Consider the following 12,432-nt stretch of genomic DNA (forward strand, 5'->3'; position numbering starts at 1 on the left):
TAAAATTTACAAAAATAGTGAATATAAACACCTCATGTTTGACAGATGAAACTGCAAGTCTCCAAGCATGGGCTAATGTTATCTGCAGGCAAGATGCAGTGAGCATACTTGCGTTGGATTCTTCCCACGGGAGGGAAAAGGCATGATCTTCATGCCACTTGAGCTCCAAAACCAAAGCACAACAAAATTAAAACAGATGACTGAAGTCTTAATTTGAATTATCTTTGCTCTGTTTAATACTGTAATTTATCAGTGTAAAAGGAATTGTAATATATACATGACTTATTTTTCCTATCTTAGCTCCCTCATTAAGGAAAAAAAAAAAACCCAGACCAAAAAACCACCCACGAACACTGTAAAAGACAAAACCCCATAAGACTTGTGAAAGGCTTTTTAGTATTTTCTTGGCAAGGAACTATGATATGTAGATAATCATTAAAAAACACCACTGGCATCTTATTTGAATATTAGATATTTAAGTAGCATTAATAAAGAGAGCACACTTTATAACCTAATCTATGCTTGAAGTAATGATGAAAATAAGTCTATCTACCTGGCTACAGGCATATGGCTAAGTTGATTCACTCCTGGCGTGTTACTGCCAGAGCTCTGCGCCGCTGTGCTGCAGAACAGTATTTTTCCTCCTGAATACAAATAACAAATGCTCCCTGTTATTGGGTTTTGCAAGTACAAAAGAAAGCGACACAACTCATTGAACAGGAAAATGCAACTTTATTAATTTTTTTAGTTCTTGTGACCTTTGTTGTTGTCAAGAGACAAATGTGTTTTAAAGGTGCATTTTCATAAACGTACCACAGCTGCCAGACAGTCAACCGCTGAAGCACTGGGGAATATCGCAACATTTACAAATTTGAGCTAGGAGAGGCAACAGACTAGAGAAACAACAATGATCCTTCCATTATTCTGCACACACACAATGTCAGCTCTTACAGTTTTTAAGCTCAAGATCCTTCTAGCAATAAGAATATTAATGTGTAAATACAACTCTAATTCAGTTTCCAGCACCATAGCCAAGTTGCATAAAAAGATTAAACTTAGCCCTAGGGTAAAAACAAAAAGGTTGCAAACAAGTTTTGTTTTGTTTTTTTAACCAAAACACAGCACGTACATAATCAGCGCACTCAACAATATTTCAGTGACTGCAATGCCCAAACCTCATCTTCCAAAATCCTGAGTGTCCTGAACTCTCACTAAAATAATAGGAATAAGAAACCAAGTGACCCTGAAGAATCAAGCTCCAGCCTTCTGACAGGAGCGCTGCTGACCAAAACGTACGTGCAACAAGACTCTGTCTCCCTGACTCAAAAGTACCTTCAAAAGAAAGAGCACATTTACCTGAAACTCGAATACCTGATCCTGCATCTTCAGGTAACTGTTTCTGTAAAAATCCTTCACAAGCATCTTCTACTTTGCCCTCAGCATCTGAGGTCTGAAGTGGGGGAAAAAAGGAAGCAAATTCAATTTCTCACATGCAAGCTGTGAAGGGTAGGACAGCTCTCACAGGATGATGTTCACAATAATCAGAATGGAGACAAACTTTTCAAGAGCTTATCAGCGAACAGCATGGATTTGATTTAATAGTCCATACGATAGTTTTGAATCTTTGAGAAATGAATGAAGATTGTTTTAAGACTATTGAGTACTATAATTGATAGAGCTGTGAAGGAAAGGCTGAGATTAGCAACTGCCCAAAACTTTTCTCAGCCACAGATTATGTAATTTACTAGTAAACAAATTAAGAAAACATGCCCCTGGTGTTTTGGGAGTCTGGGTGTTTGTGGGGTTTTAGTTGTTTGGGGGTTTTTTGTGGTGTTTTGGGGGCGTTTTTTGGTGGTTTGGTTTTTGGTTGGGTTTTTTTTTTTTTTTTTTTTTTTTTTTTCAGGTGGGGGTGTGTGTTTTAAAGGACCAGGGTTAGAATTTTCTTACTCTCAGATAAGTCTTTATTTGTAGATATTATTTCAAAAGAAAAGAATAAATCTGTCATCCTCTCATTTTCTACAGCTCTTCTTCAAATCAAAGGGGAGCGTAATAACAGCACATGTTGTGTAACTTACGTCCAAAGTTCTTGATACAGACTTCATTCCCATCTTTTCTGTTATTTTTACCTCTAGTTCTGAACTTCCCTGAGTAGTAGGAGGAAGGAAATAATCAGGATCAGGAGTCAAGAATTCTTCAGACGCATCAGGAGATAAATTAAGGGAACAATGTAATTCCCTTGAATGCCCCTGTGAAAGACATAATCGTTTGAGATGCTTTCTCCACTCTCCATTAAAGAATATGCATTTTAGCCAATAATGTTAAACAATAAATATAATTTCAATTTGATGCAGTAATTTGATCACTCTGAGTTTCAACCTACCTCCTGCTCTTTACATTACCTTGATGGCTAACAGAACCAAACAAAAAAAAAAGGGGGGGGGGGGGGGATTGTTAGATCACAACTGAAAAGATCAGCTGTCTTGGTAGTTCAGTGTGCAACACGGAGACCAGGCTAAACTGTTTTACAGATAACTAGCTGCAACTAGATTTCTTGGATTACTATACATACTCTAGAGAGATTTTCAACTTGTTGAGGAAGGACTGAATTCTTATGAATGGCTATTCCAGACCCTGCTTGTTCATCTTGTGATGGCGACTGGCAACTTCTCCCTAGGATGTCAGAATGGAACAAAATTATTAGGAAAAAATAATATGAAGTGAGTGATCTGAACCACTGATGGAATATCAATGAGAGTAGACAGTAAAACTACATTGTCTGTCAGGAACATGGAGAAATAATGACATTTAAATGCTCACATTGTTAATCTAGGCGTGTGAAGCTTTCCTTGTTCCTTTATCCATAACTATTACAAAAGCACTACCTACTATGCTGCTACAGAAAAAGCATCTCTGTAGTCCAATTGAGAGAAATAAAGTGTGAAAGCATACTCGTGGATTTGAAAGCTTGGAGTCTCCCATGCTGATACATGGTAATCAATGACAATGAAGGTTCTCCAAACTCACTGGACATTACCTCCACCTATTAACATGTAAAACTCAGTCTATTATTTATGTTCACCAATGACTGATTGACCTGCTTTGGGGGCAGGACTCTGGAAGAGACAATTGACAATTACTGTAACAAAATCACAGAAGCTGCAATCTGCTGGGAGATGGAGAGAGACAAAGAGAGAAGAAATTATTTTTTGTTTTTCAACCTTACCTCCAGAACTGCTGAATGCAGACTCCAGATCACTCTCCTCAGATTCAGATCTATCCTCACTGCCCAGATCCCAAGGCTCAACATTATCACCTGTCTGCCACCTATATCTTTGTTGGTCTTCACTTTTTTGGACTCTAACAGTGACATGTTGAAAGGCTTCCTTTATATTCTCTGCTTCACTTTCAGATGTACATTCACTGGCTGGATATGGAAAGCCGAGTTCTAGTTGTCCTGAGGCCACTCTTCTGGCCATTTGCTTTACTTCAGCTACACAAAAAGAACAGAATTGCCAGTTCACACAACAGAATCTGGACCTTCAAAGCATTCCCTGTGTTTCATTGTGTCTGCAGACTTGGAAATGCTCAAGTTATAGCCTGTAAACTCCTTTATCATGAAAAGAGCTAAACATTTCCTTCCATTTTAAGGAAAGCTTAAAACCTGCATAAACTGATATGGAGAAGTCTTTACATGAACAATTTTTGTTAGGTTGTATTCTCTATTATTCATGCCTGTACTGCCATCCACTGGTCATTGCTATACTACCCTTTCTAAATTCATATGCTGTCCCTCCCTTACATCCTCCAAAACAGGGATAGAAATTCCTTGAGCTTTATATCAAACCATCTTAATATGGTTGTGATTATTTTATGCCCTGAATATGCAAGACACAGGATCCTACTCATTCGGCTTTCATCCAAGAAGAGCCTAATAGAGCTTCAGCAATTAAGGCACACAGACCTTTCTTAAGTAACAAAATGTGTTAAGTTTTAACACACTGCACTGCAGTAAGACTTGCTAACGTTAATGCCGAGTTAACACTAATTTACTTACTCCTCCATTCTGATTGCATCATCCTTCTCTCCTCACTTATTTTTGTACTGTAAATTTCAGATCTTGATTTTGGACAGCACCTATAATAAGTCATTATGAAAGGCATCAAACTCTATTAATGCACAAGCATATTGTGTTAAGTATTCCCCAGTCAGTAAAAGACTACAAGTTGTTTTAACGTTAATTAAAAGGCTGAGAGCACACATGTTCTAAGAACCCAACAGAACTAGCAGATTGAGCCATCGGAAGCTTAGAAAGCACAGACAGTTATTTAGGTCTATTACAGATTAACCAGACAAGCTGTACATTAAAATCTGGATTTCAAAACTGTCAACTGCCTTCAGATGATACATCTATATAAACACTAGTGGACAATGAATGCTATGTAGATGTTTTATTCAGGTCAGTAAGGCGATCAGTGGACAACTGAAGATATTAATAACTTCAGACTCATATAACAACAATCCTACCACCAACCTGATTCCAATCTAGAGTTCCTTCACTTGACCATCTAACCACATGTCAGCATTTGGCCTATTTATGTTCTAACAAAGTATGTCCTTTACCAACGGGTCTTACTGATCCAACTGGGCCATAAATCAACTTAAAAACTACAGTTTTCTCGACTGATTTGACCCAAACATTGAAGGAGGTGCCTGTTCCCATCTTTCCAACTAATAAGATACATTAATTTGCACAAGTTTTGCCAGGTACTTTTAACATGTACTTTCCACCCATACTTAGAAATACAAAGGGATGACATTAAAAAGCACAGCAAACACAATGAAGTAACATATGCTCTGTTGGCACTGGGTTTAGCAAGACTGTTCTACTCCCACAGCCCCTAACATAGGTCCTAGTCCTACACCTATGAAAGCCAAAGTATTTCTACTGAGAACTGAATGAGGCTGTGCAGAGAGAGGAGAACCACCCTTAATGGTAACTTATTAGATTGCTCTCCTTAGGCACTGTTACAGTTTTGGACCCCTGACCTCCATCAGAGAGGCATGTGGAATCTGTCTGAACACCACTCTTTAAAAGTAACTGCCCTGTCGCAGCAGTTACCCTGTCAGCTCTGCAGCTAACAATGACTCACAGTAGGGTCCTAATTGGACAGATGGCTTTTGGCTTACTGAAAAAAACATTTAATGCCATCCTTGATCCTGGATGTGACTACTTTTGACAGTGGCTGTATCAAGATGAATCTGCTAGAGCTTACTCTTCTGTGAATACAATCAAAACTTACCACCTCTCTTCTTCACTTCCACTTGCTGCAGAATGTGAATCACCTCCTCTCTGACACTGCAAGTTGAACTTTTTTTTGCATCTTACAGATACACGTGGGAGTAAATGCTGAAATGAGTCCAACAAGCCATGATTCAGCACACGCTGGGCATTCTGGTAATTACCAGTTGAGCTGTCTATGAGATATACTAAGAACTGGACTGGGCAAACTTTATTCCCTAGGTTGTATTTTAGCAGCACCGCTCGTGAGAAAGGATGACAACTCCAGGCCTTAGCCTAGTAAAAACTCTGCCCTGGATTTATAGCAGGTTTCATATGTATGCAGACAGACTATCATAACATGTAGCTCCCAGGGGAACGAGTGGACCTAAATGACTCTGTATTATTCCTACAGCAGATACATACATGAATTTCTCTCTTTCTTTGGGCTAAGCATGTCAACTACTTATATTTAATAATTAAAATGATCTAGAAGCCCTTACTAATGACAGCTTAGACCTCCATGACTAAGCATGCAAACAAAAATTTTTCTCTGCTTGCCCTTTTCCCCGACAGCCCCACCTCCATTTTAGTACAGGATTTTATTCCCTCCTGAGCTGCTGGACTACTACTTTGCTGGGGGGGGGGGGGAGAGGGAAGAAGAAATAATACTATTGCACTGCTGAGCTAACTGTTTTCATTCCTATATATAATGCATATGGTATGCGCATATATTTTAAAAAAGACATTCATCCCTCCTCTTGGACATCATCCATAACTACGTCTCTTTACCTGCTAAGGAATACAAAAGTGATAAACACAGTCACCCTGCTCAACACTTTACCTCATGGTCTAGGCTCATTTGATCATCCAGGCTTTTCACCACGCTGAAGCTGAGATCATGACGGTTGTTTGCATTTTTACTCTTACTCATCTCACCAAAGCACTTCCACTTTTCATTTTGAATTGCCTCCATTTCCTTTGCTGTCTTTGAAACAGCTTGCAAACTGTCTCCACCCAATGCTCCTTGTGCCTGACATGTTACTGGTGGTGGAATATAGTCACTTGATGGTGGACCTACAGCCTTCCATAAAAAAGTATTAACTCCAGAAAAAGGGTTATTGGAATTTTGGGAAGTATCATCAGACCTGTTCCAGTGTCTGTCTTGAAAAATTTGCTTAGAAAGCTGATTCATTCTGATTTCCTGGAGCAGCTTCTTTTGCTTTTCAGTGGCCTCTAATTTGTCCAGTTTCTCCTCTGTTCTGCACAGGGAATCTGCTGCCTGCTGCAACATGCTTTGAACAATCTTTAAATTAAGGACGCATTTGCTGATGTGCTGCTCATTTTGGGACAGACTACTTGTTCTTCTCCCAGCATCTCCTCTCATCTGTGCCAGCATGCACAGGTCAGAGGTCTCACTTATCCTCTCCTCCTCTTCTGTAGTATACTCTGTACTTGACTCTGAAAAGCCACCTTCCTCATAAAATGGGTTTCCCTCACAGTGCACTCCAGGGGATGAATATAGGTCTCTGAGGGTAGCCTTACCTTCTTCCTTTTGCTGCCTTTCTTCATCCTTTAGAGCTTGACCTAATACAGCTCCTTCTTCCAGGAAGTCTTTGTGAAGTTCTGGATAACTGGCAAAGATTTCATTGATTTCAAAGCTACAGAGGCTGTCATCCACATCACTGGCACTGAGGGTCGCCTGGAGTTTAGAAGCTACATCACGATTTTCATCCTGTGCAGCTGACTGTAGACTGGTTGATGCCTCTTGGTCCACTAAAGCACTATTCTCCTCAGGAAAAAGAGAGTATCTTGGGGCAGTAGAGCTGTCTGAAAAATTTTATTTTAAGTCTTAAGCCATTTCTCCAGATGTCCATCAAACACACTGCTTTCATACATTTAGGAGTTAACGTCTTTTAGAGATTATGTGAGCAGCGTTTAACACCTCTGCTGAAAACAGTGTGCCTGAACTTCAAATATTAACCAGGCTTATAGTCTTGAGTTTACATTAACAATTAGGGTGGTAGCTAAAATCCAAAGCTAACTGCTTTCTATTTTCAAACTATATCATAAAATCTGTAAGTGCTCACATTTTAATTATTTGTATTAGACCTTTATGGACTGAGGAACATGCTAAATGAAGGACACATGACATCTTGCTAGAAGAAACTCACCAGCCTCGGTTACCTCTTTTCCCTGCAATTCCTGTGTTCTCTTCCGGTAGCTAAAAGCTGATGCCAAACAGATGTTCACATCTGCAAAAACAGCAGGTCTTTGTGCTTTTGACATTTCATCAGCATGACCAGTTTGAGACTTAGTTAAGTCCTGTAATACAAAAAAAAGGGAATAAAAGACAACGATATTTGACAGTTCAATGTCTCTACCTTCTCTTTTAAGGTGATTTGCCTCCATGATTAGAAAAGGATACTCGATGTTTAGATTGCCTCCCACCTAGATTTAAGCGGAACCACCTGAATATGACCGGACACAAAGCTCTGCCCTTTTAAATACAAGAAAGGCTATAATCCTGGAAGTCACCTTTAAGTCATTTTTCAGTATATACTGAATATCCTGAAGCTTCATGGAGCGGTTCTTCTGTTTAGGTTCTAGCCCTGACTTTATGATACCGTAATAGGGCATAGGAAGTCTGACATCTGCTTCCAACTGTTGTCCCGAAATTATGAGCTGTTTAATAACCGAGTCTTCAAGCCCTTTCCAGGGAGGGGTCTCTGCAAAATATAGACTTTATGTCACAAGCTGTATATCAATGTTAATGAAAATAAAGAAAAAAAGAAAAAAAGAGAAAAGAATCAGAGATACTGAAGCATTGTTGCCTGCACGTTCCCTAATTTACAACTGCTGTCATGAACCAAACAAGCACTCAGTCCAGTCTGGCATCTCCTCCCTATCTTATTTCAACAGTGGATACTTCATAAGGGAGCTGACAGCAATCTCTAGAGGACAGTTACACTGTAAACCACACTCTGGGTTCTTCACTACCAACTAGATAATAGAGGGTTTAATTTTTAGAGTAATTGTTTATCCCATTTCACTGCCAAAATAGTCAGTCAATACATAACACATTACATTACCTGTAATAACAATAACAATACATTATCTCTAAGTTATCTTAGTGATCAAAAAGATGAAAGCTGCACAGGCTCGCTTTGCACATTGCAAAGAGTTAACTGGATGTTTTGCTGTCCTTGTATGAAGAAGAAAGATAAACAGCAGAAAAACACCATACATAAAATTGTATCTCTCTAATACCAACCATTAATATCATCCTTTAGTTATGCTATTTTAAGTTTTCTGATTAGATTTTACAAAAGTTTCCAGTAATCTTTGCTATTGTCATTAACATTTGGGTTTTTTGCCTGGAGGGTTCCTTTTCCAAGTCAACTCTGTATGAGCCGTCACAGCAAGGTTTCATTCAGTCATGTAGGGGAATTAAACAGACATTAGGGGGCTGACAGTCTGCATTGAAAACATTCTGTGGGTTACCCTAGTGACAAAAGCCTAAACCTACAGATATACCTGTCAAGGCCTCCTGCACTACTGTACAGAAGCTATAAATATCCGATTTGACCGTGACAACTTTTTCAAGGATTACTTCAGGAGAGCACCACTTATACAGCTGGGCTGGGACAGGAATACGTGTCAGATCACTGTGTTCTCCGCCATCTTTGCTGTAGAAAGGGAAAAAAGTTGTAAATTGGGACATACAGCACACTCAACTAAAAAGTACATATTTTGGAATTAAACACCTGAGTTTGTAATATGTGCTTTAATTTAAATACCTAAAAGGTCCAGAGCATACCTGCAAATAAAAATGTGTAATATTTTCACACTAATAAATGTATTTTGGCACATTACAGCAAAGACTTTCTGGTGAAAGTAACACATCCTTTAACAAATTTACACTCAAAAAGAAATGAGAGAAAGTTGAAAATTTCCCTATAGGAATTTTACAAACAACCCTTTAGCCCTGGCCAGCGTTCTCTGACCATGGACAAAATACAAGAAGGTGCTACCTAGCCTGTCAACATTTATTTTGCAATGTATACGTATGTCTAGAAGACAACTTCCTCCTCACATTTAACTATAGGGTTTTTTGTCACTCATTTTACAGTAAGCTGTATCTGAAATAGCCAAGAAATTGCCAAGATTTGTTAACAAATTGAGTTTGCAAGGAGGTTAGGAAGTATCTTTGCTCCTTTCAGCACATTACCATTGGCAAATTTTGTTTATTATCAATTTTACTCTCTTTCTTTACAGTCTAACCAGCCATTTACTTCCTTTCTAATCAGACTGCACTACAGGAGAAGTAAAAAAATGTATATAAGTAATAACTTACCTAAATGAAATGAATGGTGTCATAAATTAAATAACTCTTTTTGTCACTTGTGGCCCTTAATTACTACCAGTTCAATGAGGTGTGGAATCTTCAACCATTGCAGGTAAGACTCCATAAGCACAAGTTCAGTATAACAAGAGGAGACTTAAATTATTTCCACCCCAGCAGCAGAATTAGTGATTCAAAGACAAATTTAATCTCTGGTGTGTAAGATTAAGTTCTATTTCTCTATGATGGTTATTTTTATACTCCAGTAAACAGCTAGTTCTATTTTCAGATACTTGTAACACAGAAACTAAGTCCACCTGAAACTTGCCGTACTGCCTGTAGCAAAGTTAATGTACCTGAGCAGTAAGAATTTGGAGTTCTTTACTCCTGTAACTCTGCTGCCTGACTTAGACGCAGGAGTCCCTAGTCATCAAGAGGGGCACTTCAGGAGAATTTAGCACTAAATTTGACTTTACTTGTGTTTGTCCCTTTCACAGAAACAGTGAGGAAGTTCTTTACCTCTCTATCATGTATTCCAAGTTGCATAGCTTTGCCTCACCAGAAGAAACAATTTGAATAGCATAGGAGGTAACTGAACGGTGGATAAATCCACGGGAGTGCAGAAAACGCAAAGCGTCATTAATTTGAAGCAGCACATGCAAAATCGTCTCCATGTGCAGTACTGGGAATTCCGTACGCTGAAAAAAAACCAGAAGTACCAAATTTGCATTGCAGGTCTTTAAAGCCTGATGTAGGGGAAAACTATTATTGTACAGAAGAAGGCAAAGAAAGCAAACATGAAACATGCTGTAGTAAAAGTCAGATGAATTGCAGTTGCTAAATAGTGTTTGTTCGCAATACCAAACCAACTAATAATACCTTAAAAAGTAGTTAAGAAAAAAAGATATTGACTATGCCAAAATTCACTCTGAAGCAGAACGAACTCTCAGAATTTCTTGCCTTTGACTGCAATTTCTCCAGTAACTTAGATGTCTGCACTCAGTTAAAGAAATAAAATAACAACTCAACTGCAAAAAAGAGAAAAATATTGAGTGACAAAAATAAAACACAGATCAGTTGATTTAAAAAAAAAAAAAAAAAGAGAGAACCACAACAGAGTTCAAGCCTGCACTTTTATACACAGGCAGTTTGCAATGTACTACATGCAAATATTCAAGGGCTAAAGCTGGTCTCGCCACATTTGCAGTATACAACCACATGCAGAAGATTAAAAGTTCAATTGAATTTAACAGCAGCCATTTTAAGACTGACACCAAAATCAGTGCAACTGCACCTAAGCATTAACTGAAGTATTTGCCAATTACAAACTTTACCAGCTTACACAGAGTATCTGATACTGTGCAATGAAACAGAAACCCAGATACAAAGGCTGTTGATTTTGTCTTCTTGTCCTCTGAGTAAAGATGGTAGATGTAGTTAAACTTCTTTCTCTCAATTAATTACTATGAAAAAAAACATGTATTCCAATTACCCTTTCATGAAGGATGCTGTACAGAGAACCAAAGTTAACCCTTTCGTATACTAAACGGGTTTTCTCCAAGTCACTAGACAGACAAACAGACATCAACTGTAGCAAATGAGGATGACGGAGTTTACTGCAAAGGGAGAGGATAAAAAAGAAATTGTAAGGCAAATCTGAGATTAAGAGACAGAGAGTCCTGGCCTTCTAAGCCTTTTTACCAATACAATGTGAATGCTTCTAATTTATCATTAAAGTACCCAAAGTTTTAAAAGAACCATAGATTGGGAGGCATTTAGGAAACAGTGCTTACTGTCACAACTAGGAGAAACTTTAAATAAGCCATCCAGGAAATGTGCAACGAAGCATTCAACCAGACATAAGAGAAGAGAGTATCATCTTCTTCTGTATTATCTACTGGGGAGCAAATGGAGTGGGAAGAGACAGGAGAAGATGAGACCTGTACTCCTCATTTGGAGAGAAAGTGCAACCACAACCTGACAGTCCTCCTGAGGTTAATCACATTTCCTCACATCACTGAAGACACACAAACCCCAGGAGCAGTTGTGGCTACTGCACATTCTTTCTTACCTACTATGTTCCTGCTCTGCAATGAGAAGATCAGCTAAGCGGAGTTTACTACAGTTCTGATGGGGCTCAAAGCTGAGTTCCTTCACTGTAACTCTGCTGCCTCCCCACATTAAGCTACAAGGAGAAGAAGAGGAATTTCTACGAGATGCCTTCTGCAGGTTTTTTTTCAGTTACAGGATTACTTACAAATAATTTTGTAATTCTGAAATGCTCTGGTGCAATCCTACTGTCAGTAATGTTACTTTGATGACCCTGGCTATAGCATATACTCTTTCAAACCAACAATAAATTCTCATCCTATTAAAGACTGCATGTAGCAGGACAGGTGTGCTGTCCAAAGATGCTACCCTTCCATGACCCAAGGTAAAGAACAAGGACATTCTAAAACTCCTTTCACTAAAGGCCATCAGCCCACTGTGATACAAACCAGAGCTTTAGGAAGATTAAATCACCAATTTGTCAATTCTCTGGATGCCTCTGAGGCACAACTACTTGCTACACAGTACAAAAGATCAAAAAAGGCTCAGTCTGCACTTGCAACTCTCATTTCACCATAGGCTTGAGCAAGTGGGCTGCAGACATGCATATACAGAGGCCTGAGGTCTGACCCAAGAATTACAAGGACTAAGCACTGAACAACGCAATCTGTGCAACCCCAGCAACGTACTTCCCACCACAAAAGGAATCAGTACTGAAACACTGGTACCAATGAATAACCATAATTGGGTTAATATTGCT

The 12,432-nt window shown here is 38.8% G+C and overlaps 1 protein-coding gene across 1 annotated transcript in view; it reads right to left on the bottom strand.

The window, feature by feature from the left end:
- The window catches only part of TEX14 (testis expressed 14, intercellular bridge forming factor), a 35,733-nt gene that overhangs the window by 11,842 nt on the left and 11,459 nt on the right, over positions 1 to 12,432 (bottom strand). The window contains exons 7-20 of the mRNA XM_072882452.1: positions 11,695 to 11,808; positions 11,116 to 11,239; positions 10,143 to 10,321; positions 8,816 to 8,967; positions 7,817 to 8,007; positions 7,453 to 7,603; positions 6,123 to 7,108; positions 5,301 to 5,407; positions 4,055 to 4,134; positions 3,224 to 3,490; positions 2,570 to 2,670; positions 2,127 to 2,246; positions 1,357 to 1,450; positions 554 to 644 (exon numbers count right to left, since the gene is read on the bottom strand). Of these exons, the coding sequence (XP_072738553.1) occupies positions 554 to 644; positions 1,357 to 1,450; positions 2,127 to 2,246; positions 2,570 to 2,670; positions 3,224 to 3,490; positions 4,055 to 4,134; positions 5,301 to 5,407; positions 6,123 to 7,108; positions 7,453 to 7,603; positions 7,817 to 8,007; positions 8,816 to 8,967; positions 10,143 to 10,321; positions 11,116 to 11,239; positions 11,695 to 11,808 (2,757 nt within the window). The remainder of the gene's footprint in view (positions 1 to 553; positions 645 to 1,356; positions 1,451 to 2,126; positions 2,247 to 2,569; positions 2,671 to 3,223; positions 3,491 to 4,054; positions 4,135 to 5,300; positions 5,408 to 6,122; positions 7,109 to 7,452; positions 7,604 to 7,816; positions 8,008 to 8,815; positions 8,968 to 10,142; positions 10,322 to 11,115; positions 11,240 to 11,694; positions 11,809 to 12,432) is intronic.

The sequence above is a fragment of the Ciconia boyciana genome, chromosome 17 (assembly GCF_034638445.1).
Source record: "Ciconia boyciana chromosome 17, ASM3463844v1, whole genome shotgun sequence".
In the NCBI taxonomy this organism is placed as follows: Eukaryota; Metazoa; Chordata; class Aves; order Ciconiiformes; family Ciconiidae; genus Ciconia; species Ciconia boyciana.